Source organism: Festucalex cinctus, chromosome 18, assembly GCF_051991245.1.
Source record: "Festucalex cinctus isolate MCC-2025b chromosome 18, RoL_Fcin_1.0, whole genome shotgun sequence".
Lineage (NCBI taxonomy): Eukaryota > Metazoa > Chordata > Actinopteri > Syngnathiformes > Syngnathidae > Festucalex > Festucalex cinctus.
Window position 1 is genome coordinate 10309734 of NC_135428.1, and position 19297 is coordinate 10329030.

At 40.4% G+C, this 19297-nt stretch overlaps 2 protein-coding genes across 2 annotated transcripts; one reads left to right on the forward strand and one right to left on the reverse strand.

The window, feature by feature from the left end:
* The first annotated feature begins 128 nt into the window (after positions 1 to 128).
* Positions 129 to 9760, forward strand: alg9 (ALG9 alpha-1,2-mannosyltransferase). The gene is made up of 15 exons (XM_077505073.1): positions 129 to 371; positions 917 to 1052; positions 1191 to 1325; positions 1400 to 1470; positions 2523 to 2611; positions 2693 to 2828; positions 2928 to 3015; positions 3120 to 3225; positions 4123 to 4245; positions 4310 to 4464; positions 4525 to 4654; positions 4729 to 4876; positions 8737 to 8866; positions 8952 to 9082; positions 9216 to 9760. Exons 1-15 carry the CDS (start codon positions 184 to 186, stop codon positions 9337 to 9339), a joined length of 1890 nt encoding a protein of 629 aa, XP_077361199.1. The 5' UTR covers positions 129 to 183; the 3' UTR covers positions 9340 to 9760.
* layna (layilin a) lies at positions 9757 to 19297 on the reverse strand. Its single transcript, XM_077505075.1, has 8 exons — positions 16721 to 19297; positions 16594 to 16614; positions 14680 to 14983; positions 14064 to 14224; positions 13925 to 13966; positions 13201 to 13260; positions 13011 to 13107; positions 9757 to 11626 (listed from the first exon to the last, which is right to left on the reverse strand). The coding sequence occupies exons 1-8, from the start codon at positions 16806 to 16808 to the stop codon at positions 10921 to 10923; spliced, it is 1479 nt and encodes a 492-aa protein (XP_077361201.1). The 5' UTR covers positions 16809 to 19297; the 3' UTR covers positions 9757 to 10920.

The following is a 19297-nucleotide window of genomic DNA, read 5'->3' on the forward strand; positions in this document are numbered from 1 at the left end:
TTAAAAGATGTTATAAAAAAATATTCCTAAATGACGATGACAATGACGAAAAGTCAGTTTTTCCTCGTCTATTGTTTGATAATACGTTTCAATGCAAGTGTGACGAGCCTGTCTTGTTCCACCTATTGACCAATCAGCGTCTCTCGGTCCGTGTCCCGAGCTCGACCTGTCACGAGCCGAGCAATGACGGAAATGAACGAAGGGCGATTCGGAGGAGGCTCGTTGGTAAACATGGCGGCCAAGGCTCTCCGTCAGCGTAGCAGACGAGGCAGCAGACAAGATCCGAACAATGTCAACGTTTCCGCAGAGAATCGGACGCCGAAAGAGGAGAAAGCGGGCGAAGAGAGTAAAGTCACAGAGACTCGGCAAGAGTGAGTGAGACAGTAGACATGCCGCTGTTGTCATGTCCATCCCCGGGTTGACTGACAGCTCGGGCAGGGGAGCTAACGTACTAGCCTGCTAGCGACTTTGATGTCAATTTCATGACAACGATCTCCGGTAGAAATACATGTTTACAATAATGTATGACCCAGTGCGTTCTCTGCTGCTTGGAAATAATTGCATTGTTGACGTCACTAGTTTGATCAGCTTCATTCATTCTTCGTTCTCCCCTACTGCATCATTTACAATGGCAAATTTAGTCTGCACCCTGTATACAGATTTACTATAAAATATTGCATCGTATCATCAATAATATACATTTCTGGTTGAATAGAATTCATGTTTCAGATCGTGTCAGCTCCAACTGACTACTGTTGTAAACTCATTTACTCGGCTAGCTTGGCAGCCATGTTGCCAGTGCAAGCCATGCGCAGCTATGATGTCAGTTGGAATTAGTGCCACAGAAAACCAATGAATGAAGGAACTCTTTGTAAGGGACCTTTAATAACTATAGGGATGTGTGCTCATTTTATAGGTCAATAAGTCGTAGTGGGCAGGTATGGGCCCCGGAAGGCTCGACTGCTTTTAAATGCCTGCTGTCGGCACGCTTCTGCGCAGCGTTGCTTAGCAACATCTCCGACTGCGATGAGACCTTCAACTACTGGGAGCCTGTGAGTACAAGGGGAAAAATACTAAAGCACAATGCATCTCTTTTAAATATGTTGGAGGTTATTACGCTTTATCCGTCTTGAGCTGCTATGTCCGTAATAGTTGTGATGACTTTTTTTGTTGTTTTTTTTTTCTGACAGATGCACTACCTGCTTTACGGCACAGGGATGCAAACATGGGAATACTCGCCGTTGTACGCCATCAGGTCCTACGCTTACTTGTGGCTTCACGCTCTCCCGGCCTGTTTGCACGCCCATGTGCTGCAGACGAGCAAGGCAAGTGTTCGGCGACTGACATCGCAGTAGAACATATGCAAGAGCTAGCTTGGGTGTTTGCTCTTCTGTTGCAGGTGTTGGTGTTTTACTTTGTACGATGTGTCCTCGCTTTCTGTTGCTGTGTCTGCGAGCTCTATTTCTACAAGTGAGTTTACGGTCGTCTGAGCATTCCAACACTTGGGCTCGCTTGCTTTTTTTTAATTTTTTTTTTGGACTGGAATTATCAATTAAAAGTTCAGGAGGTCCCATTTTAGAAACGATTAATTCCTAAATATTTAGCTGTTATTAATTATAGCAACAATTGTAATCACCAACTGATTTTCAAATACAATTGGACAATTGTCACCTATCTTTTCCAAGTAAAATAAAAGGGGAAAAACAGTCAAGTGAGGTACTGGTTGCTATGGTCATTTGTAAGATGTAATTAGCAAAACTTTAAAGCCCTTTTTCTCAAAACTAGCAATTTCAACCTTCCAACATTAAAACTGCTGTAACTTTGTAAATTTTTGAGTTACAATCATGTATTATATATCATTTTAAAGGGAATTAAGTGCAGAATTTTGTCACATATAGATTATATGAAAAGTAAAGTGTTGCTTTTTTTTTTAAATGTATTTTTTTTTTTTTTTTTTTTATGTTTTAAGTTACGGTTAATGAAAACCCAAAATTCACCATCTTAACAAATTAGAATATCACATAAACAATCCAAATATTGTTTTTTTAAATATAGAAATCAGGTATTTGAATTTAAATACTAAAATAAATGTTAGGTATTTGTCTTTATATTTGTGTAATGTAAACATGTATTTTGTATAAACAATCTATCAATTATACTTGTATTTAAAAGTTAAAAAAAAAAAAGTGAAAAAAAAAGCTTGACCTCCCATTTTCTTCACTGTTTTCATATTTTTTAAAAGCACGACTATTATTCTTCCTTGGCTTTCTATTCTCACTGCTTGCCTGTCTTGCACTTGCAAAGCAGAACTAAATATTGTCATAATAAATTAGGGTCCCCAAATCTTTTTTTTTTTTAACCTTATTTATCTTCATCTAAAATATAACTATAATGAAACCTGACTTTATGATCTTAAGTGGCTTGTATTGTATGTAGATTACACAGGTGTACCTAATGAGCTGTTCAGTGTGTGCAGATACGTACTAATGCATCAGTGATTAACAATAACTTTGTGTCTCTAGGGCCGTTTGTAAGAAATTCGGTTTACATGTGGGCCGCCTGATGTTGGCTTTCCTCGTCCTGAGCACCGGAATGTTCACCTCATCTGCAGGTTGCTCAAATTCATCCGGATTTTCTTTTTTTGTGTTGCCGCTGCTGTAGTTCCTCATCCTTGTTTCGTTCCCTCCTGCAGCATTCCTGCCCTCCTCCTTCTGCATGTACACGACGCTGGTCGCCATGACGGGGTGGTTCCAGGACTGCACGCCGTTAGCTGTTGCGGGCGTAGCCGCCGGAACCATTGTCGGCTGGCCGTTCTCTGCTCTGATTGGGTACTGTCATTGACCGGAATGTCTATTTATTTATAAACTGGAAATTAAATCTTTTTTGTTGTTGTTTTTTTTAACCATTTTGGTATGTTTTCTTTGCAGGGTGCCAATTGCTTTTGACTTGCTTGTAATAAAAAGACAGTGGAAGAGTTTTATCACCTGGTCTGCTGTTGCTCTGCTGCTACTGCTGGTAAAAAAAAAATATATATATATATTTTGAGAGCACATTTTCAGTATAAATTATTGTAAAAATCAGTTCAACTTGAATACATGTGAATTCTCATCCATTTTCAGGGTCCCTTGGTGGCAGTGGACTCTTTGTTTTATGGCAAGCTGGTGGTGGCCCCTCTCAATATTCTACTTTATAATGTATTCACGCCACATGGGCCCGATCTCTATGGTAATTAACACACACAGGTATCGTGTGTAAACATTCGCATCATGCCCATTCGACGACATTTTAACTGACCTTAAAGAAGGCGTTTATTTATTTTTTAACATTTATTTTATGACCAAAAGGTAATTTTCAAGCTGTATTACCATTTTGGGGCACTAGAGGGAGCTTGTACCCAACAACACATGCTTGATTGACTCAAAGTGGGCTGCACATGGCACTAGTGGTTAGCACATCTGTTTCAAAGTAAAGAGGGTTCGAATAGCCAGTGAACTTTCTCCAGGTGCTCCAGCTTCCTCCCGTACAAGTATTTTAAGCATATGAGACACACACACACCACCTATAGTGAGATCCAGACTGCAGAATGCAGTTTTTGAGAAGGGCTGAATAATGTCATGTGGATTGATATCCAGTAGTGTGGGGTGATATTTATTGACATGAAATAATGTACAATGCCCTGGAATAAACTTAACATGTTAAAGTTGGACTGGTTTGAATCAGTCGAGAAATATAGAAGTAGTTGAACGATGAAAAAGAGCGGAATAAGAAAAAAAAATAACGATGCAAGGATACTAGGAAGTAAGGAAGGAACACCAACACACAAGAATCAGGGTGTACCTAATATTTTGTCCAATATTGTATAGTGTATTGTGTACCTAATGTTTTGTCCAATATGGCCACCCCATTGGGGTCGCCTACAGACAAGAATTTGGGGAGTACCTAATGCCTTGTCCAATATGGCCACCCTGTTGGGGACGCCTACAGACAAGAATCCAGGGTGTACCTAATGTTTTGTCCAGTTTGGCTGCCCCACTGGGGACGCCTGCAGACAAGAATGTATCTTAATGTTTTGGCCAACATGGCCGCCCCGTTATGACGCAATGTGTCTGGGCTTCTTCCCAGGTACGGAGCCGTGGCACTTCTACTTTGTGAACGGGGCCCTGAACTTCAACCTGGTGTTTGTTTTGGCGCTCTTTTCCCTGCCGCTCACTGCTCTCATGGAGACGCTGCTGCACAAGTTTAATGGTGAGTGAGCGTTCAAATTAGCTTTGATGCTAGCTGCTCATGTAGCCGCACGCGTTTTCTGCAGTGCAGAACCTGGGCCGTCCCTATTGGCTGACCCTGTCCCCCATGTACCTGTGGATGTTGGTTTTCTTCACCCGCCCCCACAAAGAAGAGCGATTCCTCTTCCCCGTCTACCCCCTCATCTGCCTCAGCGGCGCCGTGGCTCTCTCGGCTCTACAGGTGCGCTTCCACTTGTACCCCAAACGGTGATGAAAATTGACATTTTTTTCCTTCCTGCAGAAATGCTATCACTTCCTGTTCCAGCGCTACCGACTGGAGCACTACACTGTCTCCTCCAACTGGCTGGCGCTTAGCGCCGTCGTGGTTTTTGCCGCGGTGTCGCTCTCCCGCTCCGTCGCCCTCTTCAGAGGTGGCCGTGTGTCCACGTGTGAGCTCCCTTGCATCTCATGGTTGATTTTATGGGTTCTCGTTACCTCCCTACAGGCTACCACGCCCCCCTGGATCTATACCCAGAGTTCCTCCGCATCGCCAAGGACACGACCCTGCATTCGGTCCCAGAAGGCAGACCGGTTAGCGTGTGTGTGGGCAAGGAGTGGTACCGCTTCCCCAGCAGCTTCCTTCTTCCCAACAAGTTAGTAGTCCAACGTTATTTTAATTTAAGAAAACTAAAGAACAAATTTAAAGGTGGGTTTATTCTTGCGGCTGCATCTTCCGGGTGGATCATCTTAGCGATTGTTTCTCGATCCTGTCAATCAATATGCCTAACGACGTCGTGCGTGCTCGTTCCGGGGCCGCGCATGCGCACTTCAAGTGTTTGTAGCATATAGCTAGCTTCGTGTAGTGAGCTTCAGATTTGGCCATTCCTCGTTGTAGTTCCGCCGAGCTGACAGCGTACTTTGAAAATAGCCGAGAGCCGCAAGAGCACATCCGTATGAAGCAAGGCCGGCTGGAGAGACTGATGAAGATGATGACGGTAGAATGGCCTTCCGCATGCACCGTTTTTTAAACGTGACGAACAGATGTTTGGCTTCCATTTTTCGAGAACATCATTGAATCCACCTCTAAACTAAAATTCAAAAAACTATTTCGTTAAGGAAATAAAATTACGAAAATATAGTCACGATACCAACAATTTAGTAGTCGATGCCGATACCATTGAAACTCCACGATTCTCGATGCCATTTCGATACCACAGTAAAAATATAAAATAAACAATAAATCCACTGTACTTCAACATACACTCCTGAACAAACAACACTGTGTGCTTAAACCCACCAATTGGCATGTAGCTTTAAAGCATTAAAATAAAATACTGTGTATTAAAGTATTAAACAATAGAATAAACCAAAAAAATAAAATACTGTGCATGTACAGCAGGCTATCTTTAAGTATTAAAGACTAAAATAATATAAAATAAACATCACAGTTAGGGGTGTTAAAAAAAAATCGATTCGGCGATATATCGCGATACTACATCGCGCGATTCTCGAATCGATTCAATAATCGGCAAAATCGATTTTTTTTTTTTTTTTTTTTTTTTTTAGGATTCACACCTTGAGCATGGAAGAATGTTATATGAACGGAACATTAAGCCTTAATATTTTATTTCAATGCTGTTCAAACATGAAACAAATTACAACCTCTATAAGACTGAAATTTCAGATAAATAAATAATACATTTTCATATAAATCTTACACTCTACAAGCTTACTGATTAGTATTTTCTAAATTTGAATGAAAAAAAATCGCAACAATCGACTTAGAAATTCGTATTGGGATTAATCGGTATCGAATCGAATCGTGACCTGTGAATCGTGATACGAATCGAATCGTCAGGTACTAGGCAATTCACACCCCTAATCACAGTGCATGTACAGTACTGTCTCAGAAAATTAGAATATTGTGATCAAGTCCATTATTTTCTGGAATGCAATTAACTAAGCAAAAATGTCATACATTCTGGATTCATTACAAATCAGCTGAAATATTTCAAGCCTTTTATTATTTTAATATTGCTGATTATGGCTTATATATATTTTTTTTACTTGGTCTGAGGAAATATTCTAATATTTTCATATAGGATATTTGAGTTTTCTTAAGTTGTAAGCCATAATCAGCCATATTAAAATAACAAAAGGCTTGCAATATTTCAGTTGATTTGTAATGAATCCAGAATGCATGGCATTTTTGCTCATTTATTTGCATTGCAGAAAACAATGGACTTTATCACAATTTTCTGAGACAGTCCTGTAGCATTCAATAAATAAATAAAAATCTCATACTGTGCTTATTTACCAACCAGTTTCAGCACGTAGCCTCACGCGGACACAGCACAGTCACACACACAAACAAACGGAATAACGAATAACGTTTGATATATTATTTCAGGGCTGTTTAATGTTACTTTAGGTGTTTCAGTAAATTAGCTGCCCGGTAATATTTCCAAACTTTATTATGCGGGACAGAAGAGACTGAACATAACGCTAACGTTACCTCGCCAAGCAAGTGGGGTCATCATACGAACGTTATTAGTTTTGATAGGCAACAATGGTAACACTGGAATTTAAATGAACTCGCCTTCAATTCTTGGTCGAAGTCTGGTTGTCAATGTTTCGCTAAGTTGGATGTGTCCCCCTTTCGTCTGGAAACGGTTTTCGGCATCTTTTGCATACAGGATCCCTCTTCATCAACCTCAAATCCAAAGTACTTCCATACGCGACTTTTGTCGTTTTTCTTCTCAACTAATCGCGAGGCATCTGCCGCCGCAGATGAACGGGCCATGTTAATTGCACGCACTGACGGTGGTTCTACTTCCTTATTGCCGCAGCGTCAGGGTAGTCACGTGATTGCGTGGGTTGCCAGATAAGCGCTCGTAAAACCCCCCAAAACAGCTTACATGATGTAAGATTGTGGGAGTGCGGTGGGATTTAAAAAACAAAACAAAACAAAAAACATCCAAAACAACACAAAAGATACTTCGGGTATTGTAGAAAAGGCAGTACCGTCACATTTTCAGAATCTTGTACCGAAGTATCGGTTCTTGTGACAAGCCTATTCTACATTAACTAAAATTAATTATAGCGAAAGTGTCCTTCATTTTAGTCTTTGTTACCATTATTAATTTAATACATTGGCCTTTGGGGATGATTTTAAATGTGATTTTAAGTATGTTTATTTAAATTTTAACCAGAATAAGGACGTTGGAAAGTGTGTCACACAGAAGTGACGTCAATTAGCAGCAGCCAATAGAAAAGAAATGTTACATTTTTTCATTTTAGCATAATGTTTATTAACTTACTGACTCCCAGCCATTTTCATTGAAGAAACCCACTTTTGACAGATTTTGCAAGGCCCACAGAACATTGTGTTCCATTGCTATAGAAACATGGAACCTACAAAAAGAAAGATTAGAGTATCTTCTTTCATCAGGAAAAAAAAATGTATATTGTATCTGTTTCCATTTTGCAGCTATTAGCATTAGAATACAGCTAAGTTTCATCAATGACAAAAAGAGCTTGTTGCAACATGCCCCTGGCTGATCTCTTATACTCTGCTGCCACCTGCTGGCCATGATTTTAATAACTACCATTGCTTTAAGCCACCTCTTCATGTCACAAGCTGCATCAAGGCCTTCTGTATGCTCTAGCATTAAAAACAAAAAAAAAGCAAAAACATGTAAACATGTTTTTGGGAGTGATTGATGAAGTATTAAAAACGTTTTTACACGTTTTTGGGCTTGAATGAATTAAATATTGTGCACAAGTAATACACTTTTTAAAACGAACATTCTGAAACTAACTAAAACCAAGCATTTAAAAAAAAAAATTAAACTAATAAAAACTAACAGAACCACCCTGAAAACTAATTAAAGCTACCGATAACTAAATAAAAAAAAACAAAAGCAAAACTCAAAACGAAATAAAAATGAACTAAAATGAAAATACCAAAACTATAATAATAACCCTGCAGTACTTCTGAAGCCAGAAATGCACCAAATGTGACAAGGACTCAAGACAGTAGGTATGGAAATTTATTGTTCATTTTGATTCTCAAATGATATCACAATTGTCTTCACATTGTCAGCACGACAGACTAGTGGTTAGCACGTCCACATCGCAGTTCTGAAGCTCAGTTCCAAAAGAGACCACAGTCAATTCCGACATTTCTACTCTGATTTGGTGCCAAAATGATCACAACATGAAGTAAACAGAAAGAGAGCAAAGTTTGTTGCATCAAAGTACACTTGAGAGTAAATACTGCAATAGAACATGTATTTACATCTCGATTAATCAGAGTAAAGCATTGTACGATAATTGTTTCTCATTAGTTTACTTCGAAAAGTGAAATAATTACCACGTAACTTTATATTAACTCATTCACTGCCAGCCCAGTTAAAATGGATTTTTGACGTCTTAGGCCATCAATGATGGTGATGGTGATTATTTTTAGAAGAAACATGGATAAACAACTGTCCTGTTTGTGATCTTGCAGCTGGCAACTACACTTCATCCAAAGCGAGTTCAAAGGTCAACTCCCCAAGCCGTACGCCTCGGGCCCTCATGCCACGCAGATCATACCCACCGATATGAACGACCAGAATCTGGAGGAGCCCAGCAGATATGTAAGACGTGCTTCTCACCTCCCTCATGGAGTCTCTATTAGCAGTCCGTGACATGGCGGAATGTGTTTTTGTTAACACCGTGCAGGTGGACATCCGACACTGCCACTACCTGGTCGACCTCGACACAGAAGAAGAAACGCCACGTGAACCACGCTACGCTGCCAACAAAGAGGAGTGGAACGTTATTGCCTATAAGCCTTTTCTCCAAGCCTCCAGGTATTCCACACTCAGACAACGTATATTTTCATTTTACTTTACTTATATATCCTCACATTTTTAAGCTAGTTTTAGTAGCGTGTCCATAGGAAATTACATCAATCTCAAAATGGCCGCCGTGTCCAATTCCTAGGTCCTCGCCGATCTTCAGAGCCTTTTATATCCCGTTCCTCTCCGACCACCACACCAGCTACAGACGCTACGTCATCTTGAAACCGCGGCGGCAAAAGCAGCCGCGTGCGCGCGGCCACGGCTGACCTTTGGCCCTCGGCTACAACAGCATCCTTACCTTTTGACTTGACACAGCTGCTGTGTGCGTGCGTGTTTTGAAATATCTGTGTAAGAAATGGACCCTTTAAGGACCTTGCGTCAAATGTGTGGGCGTGTGCGTGCATGTGAAAACAATTCCAAGGGGTGTTTACTGGCAGTAATCCTGTTTTTGTCTGTGTTATTTGGATGTTGATCATATCCATCCGTGTTTCCCCTCATACTGGACATTAAAGTGTGGCCTGAATGCAAGAAAAGTCCTCATTGAATCATGTCATGAAAAATGTTTACTAAATGTATTTGTTATGAGTGGTGAGAATGGACGCTTAATTTAATTTTGACGGGTAATAAAAGGAAAATGTGACTGTGAACGCAATCATTCTGTTTTTTCAATAAAATAACAGCACCGCCTCTGATTTGTTTATTTACTTAACAAACATACAAAGCACTGTCGACGTTACACACATCTTTACAAATATCAGCAGAGTTGAACATTCTTCAATAACATGCTGCGTTATTAATAAGCGGCCTCAACACTCACGGGCATGGATCGATTCAGCCACTCATGAATTCCTGCGTTACGACCCTAAAAACAAACACTTGCAGTTTACCCAATGAATGTGAATTTACAATCACAGCACGCCAGTGAGACGTTAACAGATCATGCAGATGCAATGCACAAGTCATTTTTTTAAGTATATTTTTGGCTTTTTAGCAAGGAAATCAGAATGCATTAGCAGAGACCAAATATGCCATACTAATACGCTGTGTGATGTTTGAGGCTTCCACTCATCACACACAACACTGTCTGGTATACTGTTACAAAAATCAAACTGTGCTTCAAGCACACTTCAAGTTTGTTCAGTGCATGCAACATCACAATGTTCAATCTTTTCCAGAACGCCAATATAAAATCACAACATTTTCAAGAATGAAACGTCAAAATAGAATGTGATTTTAGTGCATCTGTATTCACAGCACTTCACTTTTTGCATTTGTTATGCATCAGCCTTATTCTGAAATAGATTATTATTTTTTTAAATCCCGGAAAATTGTACAAATTCCAGTTAACATGTCCAGTGAATTGACTACAGTTGGACTCCAATAAAACTATAGAAACTAGCTAAAAGCTAGCTAGCTATGCCTGCATCCCGAAAATACATCTTCCCTTCCAATAGACAGCTGTGTGTGGCCACTTTAGAGTGCCTTGTTGTTGGCCACAAGTGCATGCATAGCGCACAGATTGTTGGAAGAGTGTGAAGATTTTTATTTTATTTTTTTTTAACTCATTCACTGCCTGTCCATTTAAATTGGATTTTTGACGTGTGTTTCCGTCAATGGCAGTGAATGCGTTTTAAGACTGTGATTTTGAGTGCCTCGTTACGTGGAAGGCTCCAGTGAGATTGATTACAACGTGCAAAAAGTGAAGCTAGTGAAGGCTTTTTGGATGCATTGTGTTGTTTATATTAAGCTTATCCAATTCTTTTGCCCCATAAAAACATCATGCAGCTTTTTATTTACCATCCACATCCACCATCAGACTTTACAGTGCACACACACTCACGTCCACGTCAGTACTTCCCACTGTCGAGCCAATGTTGTTCGTTTAAGTATCTCCTTCCGCCGTCGAGATTCAGACCACCTCTGTAGCTCTCCAGCGTGGGCTGGTAGGGTTTGCGGCTCCCGTACGTTCCCAGGATGCTTTGGTACGAATCCCCGTTGCCATTGTTGCTGTAGGTCTGATACAAGTCCGCCTTAACCGCGTGAGCCCCAGGCGCCACTTTGGGCTCGTAGAGGTCCCTCTTCGCTGCCACGATGTCATCAAACAACTCGTGATCCCCGTATGCGCCGCCTCCGAAATGCTCGCTCTTGGTGGTGCGGCGGCCTAGGCTGCGCTCGTAAAACTGCCCGTGTCGAGCCAGACCCCCGTCGGTCGCGTCCCTCTTGGCCGGGCGGCCCAAACTGCTGTTGTAGAGGTCGCGCGTACCGCGACGACCCAGGCTGAGGTCGTTGAGGTCGAAGTTGAGGAAGCAGCTCTCGGTGCTGGCCAGAGTCACGAAGCCGCTCTCGGTGTCGCGGCCCCCCAGGTTGTCGTAATCCCCTGTGGGCGTGTCGGGCGACGAGCACAGAAAGGACGTGTTTTTGGTGTGGGGGCGCCCCGACACCAAGTCGTCGTCCTTCTGGGAGCGAATCACATTGTAGACGTCAGTTGGGGTTGGGCTGGGCCGGGCGCTCGGCTCTGTCCTGGGTACCTCGGACTTCTGCTTTTTTGTTCGCCTGTCGGAAGCAGAACAATGATGATGACTTTTATATTTGAGAATTTGCATTTTCAATTTCAGTTTGTTTTCACTCTAAAAACAGTAGGGTAAAAAAAAAAAAAAGGGGTAACCAGGGGGTCAAAAACGGACCCATGGCCCATACAAAAAAAAAAAAAAAAAAAAAAAAGGTAAAAGTTGTAGAAAACTCAAAAAAAACAAACTAAAAACATCATGAAGTAATTTTGTATTAAAAATCCCCATAAAAGTTGGGTCCAATCTTCTACTTGGGTTAATTTGACCCCATTTGGGGCAAAAATTGGGTACCGAGTAATTTGGAATAAAACAACCCAGAAATTTGGGTCAGATCGTCCACTTTGTTTTGCAAAAAAACTGAAAAAAAGCTAACTTTGTCTAACTTGCTAGGTTGTTTTGCAAAAATTAATAAGTAAATGAATAAATAAACAAATAACTAAATAAATAAACAAATAAATAAATAAATCTGCGATTGGCTGGCAACCAGTTCAGGATGTACCACACCTACTGCCCGAAGCCAGCTGGGATAGGCTCCAGCACTCCTGCGACCCTTGTGAGGAAGAAGCGATGAAGAAAATGGATGGTCGGATAAATAAATAAATAAATTTGCATAAACACAACCCAGAAATTTGGGTCAGATCCACTATTTGGTCCAATTTTGGGTCAAAATTTGGCTCATTTTATATATAACTACCCAGAAATTTGGGTCAGATCGTCTACTTGGGTCAATTTGACCCCCCAAAAATAAAAAAAATAAATATATATATAACAACCTAGAAAGTTGGGGTAAATTGACCCATATAGTTTGGATTCAAAATGATCATTTTTGATAAAATTAGGGGAAAGAGAATGATAAGAAAATTGATGATGAATGATAGACAACAATTACAACATCTAAGTCATCTGTTACTCTAAACGCCACAAAGATAGATGGCTAATGCCAGGGTCACAATTTAGCTAACTGATTGCTGGTCAAACAATAACTCGGGACCAGTGTTACATTGTTTCTGTCATATTGATGGCGTTATTAAAGTGGTCGATTAAGGTACCAAATTTACGATAAAAGCTTTGCTGACCGGAAGGAAGAAAATGTGCAAGATTGTCCTGTGCGTGTACCCCACTTAGAAGAGCTTTGGTGCAAACACTTTTCTTTACGTAAACAAAACAAATTTTCACTGTCAGGACTGATGAGGTCAATCAGGGTATGAAACACGTATGCATATATATAGATAATCTGCTCCGCGATCGATAAGCATCCACGATTGATGTTTGAATTCATGTTGAAGACTTTGCGTGCTCAGCCCGCACGCGCTGCTCCCTCTAGATGGTTCCGGTCATTGATTGGCGGGTCAGAGCTATCGGATCCTCACCGTGCGACGAGCATTTTGAAGCAGCAGACGCCCGTCACTGTCAGCAGCAGCAGAATGAGCGGAATGGTGGGGATGATGATATAGATCACATTCAGGGCTATGGAAAAAAACAAGATGTTACATCACATTAGCATTTCGATATAAAAGTAGTGAACTGAAAAATATAAGGAAGGAAATTCAGTGAGTTAACCTGTGCTCCTTTTCGCGTTGTGGTCACTTGGATTCCATGGCACAGATGAGGGGAAAATGTCTGTAATGATAAAATTGCATAGTGAAAAAAAAATACGTGATTTTTCCCTAAGAGCAGATGAGTTAAAAATGCACTGTACATTTTGATTCCAAATCAAAACATTTAAAAAAATGTGTGATTAGATGACATACGATACATTGAAATGTCTCTACATTTTTTTAAAACGCAAATATGAAGCCACAATTCAGAATTGTTATGTTTTTTGCTATTTTGGAAGATGGTCGTAATGAATAGAGTCCGACTGGTATGGATTTTTTTTAGGCCGAATAAAATTCCGATAAAATTCCAATAAACAATTAAAATAAAATAAAAAATCTTGTTCGATGCGCTCACATTTATTCTGATTAATATTGTGTTTGATGAATATGAATTAAGCAGTAATATCCGTCTATTTTTATCCATCTCAGCGGGGCGGCCATTTTGTCACTTGCTGTCAACTGAAAATGACATCACAGTTGTCAAGACTCACCTGTTTACTGAGTTTGGTCAGTGACGTTCGCAAGCTGTGATTGGATAAAATGGATGGATAAAAACTGGTATTTGTTCAACTTTACAATAGAGAGAAAAATCTTTTTTTTTTTTGCTGATATTTTCTTTTAATGTCATTATTTTTCTTTAATAATACAATATATAAATAAATAAAGGAACATCTTTGCATCTTTACCTGCATGTGTGGAATTTGCAGGAGAAGCGTCAGCTGAATTGTCTAGCGAGAGCAAAAAATAAAAAATAAAATAAAATAAAAAAACAGTCGTAAGACTCGTATCATATTCATGTGTTTCAAATGTGCGCGCGAGGTCTACCTGCTGTGTATTTGCAGATGAAATTGTGCTTGGTTTCACAGTTGTCGTCATTCCACTGAAACATGTAAAGGCCGCCCCCCTGGCCTGGTGGAGCGGACGGCTGATGATACATCACCACACACACCTCGTAGCCGCATGATGGCTCATCCCAGTGCCAGTTTCTGCACGCACACAAAAGCCACTGTCATTTATCTCAAAACGGCCACCGCGATCCGTTTTATTGGGCCCGCTTAGATAAAACCAATGCGGCCCTGCAATAAATCTTTCTCTCTCTGGGGTTCTAATGTTCACTTTTACTGTAATTGTTTAAGAGAGAGAGCTATTGATCTTATTCAATGGGCATTTTAGGGGCCGTCATTTGGGAGTGGTGCAATACCATCATCGAATATGTACTGAGAAGTATATTTAAAATGAAAAAATTGCAATTCCATTAGAAGCCATGCGTGAACGCTGATAGGAGAGAAATGAAATGACGACCTATTTAGATGTCCAATGGACAAAATGACCTTGCAGTTCCATGACATCATCATTACATTCCTGTATTTCTTATAGGAAAAAAGTAAACGTAAACAAGAAAAAAATAAAACTTGAAAATGTTTGGTCACATATCTGTCACCTAAAAGTCGACTCGCTGCCGTCCAGCCAGCGGTACTGCGACGAGCACTCGCTGCTGCTGCTGCTGTCCTCATCTCCGTGGTTACGCCGCAGCCCGATCCAGAAGTCTCCGTCGGTCGGCCTGAGCTCCGTGATGAGCTGCTCGATGATCTTCTGCTCGGACGCCGACTCCACGCTCAGCAGCTGCCCGCCATCGCGGCGGCAGGCCAGGTCGGCCTCCCCGAAGTTCAGCCTCCGCCGCAGCTCGGAGAAGTAGGCCAGCTTGTAGCATGGCCTGCCGTCGCCCGCTTTGCACACGCGCTGACCTGCACACACAGGTATGCGTGCGATTTATAAAAGGTGTAAAATATAAGGCCCGCGGGCCAGAAAAGGCAGAGAGAGAGTTCGATCTGGCCCGATGGCGACAGAACACATACTGCAAATTTTCACAAAAAAGAAACTGTTGTTGTTAATTTTAGGGACACGTAAAAACGTAATATTGTTTTTAGAGAAGGGGGTTATATTCTGATTTAAAAAAAAAACAAACACAAATTTACGAGAAAAAAACTTGAATACTTGTGACATTAGAAAGTGGCAAATTTGTAATAAAAAATAACACTCACAAATTTATGAGAAGAAAACTTGAATATTTGCGACATTATAAAGCGGTAAAATTGCAAAAAAAAAAAAAAAAAAACCACAAATTTATGGGATAAAAAATTTTGAATATTTGCAACATTATAAAGTGTCAAATTTTCACTGAAAAACCTCACAAATTTACGGGAGAAAATCTGGAATATTTGCAACATTATAAAATGGCAAAATTGCAAAAAAAAAAACAACAACAACACCGTAACAAAATAAACAAAAAAACAAAAAAAAACTCACAAATTTCCAAGAAAAAAAAAGTTTAATATTTGCAACATTATAAAGTGGCAAATTTGAGGAGGCACAGAAGACCCATGGCTGCAAAAGTTAAGTAAGTAAGTGTACCTACTAGCTACATTTACTACGTCCTACATGCAATTTCTACCTTTCTAAGTTTCTGAGTTTTTTTCTCACAAATTTGTGAGTTCGCAAATTAAGCTTTTTTTCTCTCGCAAATTTTCCACTTTATAATATCACAAATTTGCAAGTTTATTTCTCGTAAATTGTGAGGATTTTCTTGGAATATTACCCCCCCCACCCCCCAAACCTATATATATATATATATATATATTTAGAAGTGGCCTAATAGCATACACTGTACGGATGACCACTTCAATGACATTCTGAAATTTGGCTGCTACTCAGGATTTGATGCAAAAAAGGAAATATTTGGTTGTCCGTCGTTAAGTTAAGATTATTAGGCCACGAACGTACTGGTCTGGCCTACTTGAGATCAAATTTGGGTGAAAGTAGGCCCTGAAATAATATTAGTTTGACATACCTGTGTTTACTCATTAGGTGTCCTCCTATTGAATTACGGATTTCTACAATTTTCATAACACTGGCACTGCATCACAAGCATTGGTGGTCCAGCGGTATGATTCTCGCCTGTCATGTGAGAGACGAGGGTTCGATGCCCGGTCAATGCAGTGATTACATTTTCGGCAGCCTTCAGCATCACAGCTGCAGTAAGCCTTGCTGATGGGTCAAAGTGCATGACCAAAACGCAGATTGTCCTTTGATGATCGAACTGGTAGCTGAATGCACATGGATGTCATCATTTCTGCCAATTGGTGATGCAGATATTTGTGCTTTTGTGGAGTAATGCAGCAAATGGTATTTTTGAGAATCAAAAGTGCAAAACACATACCTAGCTGTTAAGACTTGAATAATGAAAAGTGTAGAGTTGAAGTTTTTATGAATGAATAATTAAATTCACCTTTCAAAATTTTCTTTGTGAAAAAATAAAGTGACTGCACATCACATCCACACATTCTTGGCTGCTTACCTCTCGCTTCAAATGCATCCGCTTTGAGAGCCGAGTATCCATTTAAGTCGAACGCCCCCCAAAAAAGAGAGATCCACAAGTGAGCTTGTGTAGAAGACATTAGAAATAGTTTGTGTGTGAGTCTTACCTGTAATGAGGCTGGTGGCTGCTGATGGATTGAAATATAAAATCATGACGTGACAGAGGATGGCGAGCCGGTCCATTGCTTTTAGCATCTGACTTTTGTCTGCCGTTAGTTTGTCATATCACTGTCACGTAATCAGCGCATCATCAAGCCAAAACTTGACAGAGCGATCGGATGCTCCACGTGTCCAAAAATGGAGTTCAAATGATGAAATTAAGAGTCCGGTCCTCGTGCGTGATGCTTGTGTGTCAAGAAAAGGAGGAGCAAGGAAGAGAGGATGGGAAGGGGGCAGTGTGTGTTAGGGAGGGGGCTGTAATCTGTTAAGAGCAGTCTTAATGATGGTCAGAAGAGGCGGCATTGATCGCAGAGACATCTAATCACGCAAGTGCTTCTCATTGTAAACGCTGACACGAGGCAGATTTCACTCCTGGCTTTATGACAAGCGCTTTAGGGGATTATCATTACAAAAGGTGTTACATGAAAATGATCTGCTATAATTTCATCAGGCCTATTTTTATTTTTTTTTAATGTGTTGCTTCACTAGAAGTGTTGTTCCCGTATTGTGTTTTAGTGGAAATTATGGCGCTGAATATTTTATTTTATCTTATTGGCTCATTGATTTGTTTTTAGGATTTTGCCTTTAAGCATGATGGATTTGAAACAAAAGAAAATTGTTTGGTTGCATTGTAAACTTTGGCATTTACTTATTTTCTCTCTCTCTCTCTCATTTATACATGGATTCTCAACTGATTAAATTCATTAAATAAAATAAAGAAAAACGTTTTTTTAATGATAAAAAAAATATATACTTTTACCCCCCAAAAATTCTCCGGAAAAAGATGAAACTGAAAAAAAATTCTGGAAAAAAAAAATTGCTTTTTATATTCACTTTTTGCTGGTTGGAGGTCAAAAAACTCAAAATTCCCACTCAGATCCAACATTATACAACATGAGTAGGCATAATATTTTTTTTTTTGCCAATTTAGAATGATATGCAGGACAAACATAAGAGTAACTCAATTATATTAAAACTTGGGGTGAGTTGATTTTTTTGTGTGAATGGAAAGAAAAATGCACAAAACAAATTCTTGCAGTTAATGTTGGTTTGGAGCGGCACAGTGCATGACTGGTTAGCACGTCTGCCTCCCACTTCTGAGGACTCTTCTTGCATTTAATCATTTCAGTGTAATTGTAATGCATTTCCTGATATGATAGTCAGTTGGTATACAGTTATATAACTAAGCATAATTGCCATGGATATATTTGCAACGTACAGTCAGAGGTGGGATTCGAACCCAGGACCTCCTGGCCATTGGACAATGCACTTAACCAAGTGTGCCGCTGAGCAGTATCAGAGAGCTGGTAATAATGATCAGTTGTATGTATGGAAGTGTGCATGAAAAGGGAGAAAAAAAGTCCCATTGAAAATGAATGGGGGAAAGTTGATATTTAACGTTAAATTGTGCGAGTACTGTCAGTAATGTGGAATCAGATGATATATACCCCGGAAGGCGTGAATTTTTGAAGCAAGTTGGAATTTGAACGGTTTAAATCGGAAGTATTATGTGGGAGTTGTTTCTCTGCAAATAATTCTGCAAATAAGTGAGGAGAATAAAAATCCGAATAACATGTGGGATGCTTTCAGCATTCCCATAATAAACCTCACTTCTTTCCAGGAGGAGCACAAGCATTTTGCACCTCATCCTCACAAATGCCAATCCATCATCGGGGCGAGCCAGATTGTGCAAGTTTTGAAACATTCCTCTCAAACTTGCCAATCCGGTAATAACAAGGATCAGCAGCTATTGACGCTCGCTCGCACTTTTCTCAGCACGGATGAAGGAAAAGGGAATGCATGCACTTCCTGATGGGAGTAATTTCTAAAATGGCCCATAAGGTTGATTTAGGAGCAGCTGAGAGACAGATCAGCCAGAGTTTGAGGAAGCGGGATGCTTCATCAGGAATCTGCTGCGTGGGCTGGCCAGGAACATGGACGACGGGTAGAATTGCTGGAGCTGCTAATCCCGTTACGTTTGATTGATTTCAGTCTGGGGTTTACATGGGAGGGTGTCACGTTGAGGTGAACACACGGATAATAAAGCAGAAGACAAGTGGGTTGGGTAACTGAACCCTTGTTGTTTACAACATCTGAGAACAGGAGGAGCCTTCATTCAATTAAGACTCCCGCATTCACGTGCTTCGTCCCGAGCCATCCCGTTGACCCTCCTTCCTAATTAGTTAAAGGGGAATTCAGATGAACGCTCCCCTGGGAATGCTCCCGTATATCACTGGTTGCCCACACGCGTATTAAGCTGGTGGGTGGTACCCCGTGTCAAAGGAACAGAATGAAAATTCACCACATGTTGGATGTTTAGCCAATAGGGAGAATTGCTCAGTGGACTTTTTTTTCGCCCCCACTGAGTCAAACCATGACAGCATAATGGTCAGCTGATCAAGTCAAATAAGCTCATCCAAGGCCATAAACCTGCCTCTGCATCTTTTGTAATGCAACGCAGGCCTCATAAAACTCGCACAAACACACACACAACAATGACAACGACTGCTAATTTGCACCACACA

What these genes read in the sequence shown, in the direction of transcription:
- alg9 (XM_077505073.1), top strand. Translation starts at nt 184, where the DNA reads ATGACGGAAATGAACGAAGGGCGATTCGGAGGAGGCTCGTTGGTAAAC. An exon ending in AATGTTCACCTCATCTGCAG is followed by an intron (nt 2,612 to 2,692) that starts GTTGCTCAAATT and finishes TCCCTCCTGCAG; the next exon opens with CATTCCTGCCCTCCTCCTTC. An exon ending in TTGCTCTGCTGCTACTGCTG is followed by an intron (nt 3,016 to 3,119) that starts GTAAAAAAAAAA and finishes ATCCATTTTCAG; the next exon opens with GGTCCCTTGGTGGCAGTGGA.
- layna (XM_077505075.1), bottom strand. Translation starts at nt 16,808, where the DNA reads ATGCTAAAAGCAATGGACCGGCTCGCCATCCTCTGTCACGTCATGATT. An exon ending in GGATGCATTTGAAGCGAGAG is followed by an intron (nt 14,984 to 16,593) that starts GTAAGCAGCCAA and finishes CTGTGTGTGCAG; the next exon opens with GTCAGCGCGTGTGCAAAGCG. An exon ending in TGCAAATTCCACACATGCAG is followed by an intron (nt 13,261 to 13,924) that starts GTAAAGATGCAA and finishes TTATCATTACAG; the next exon opens with ACATTTTCCCCTCATCTGTG.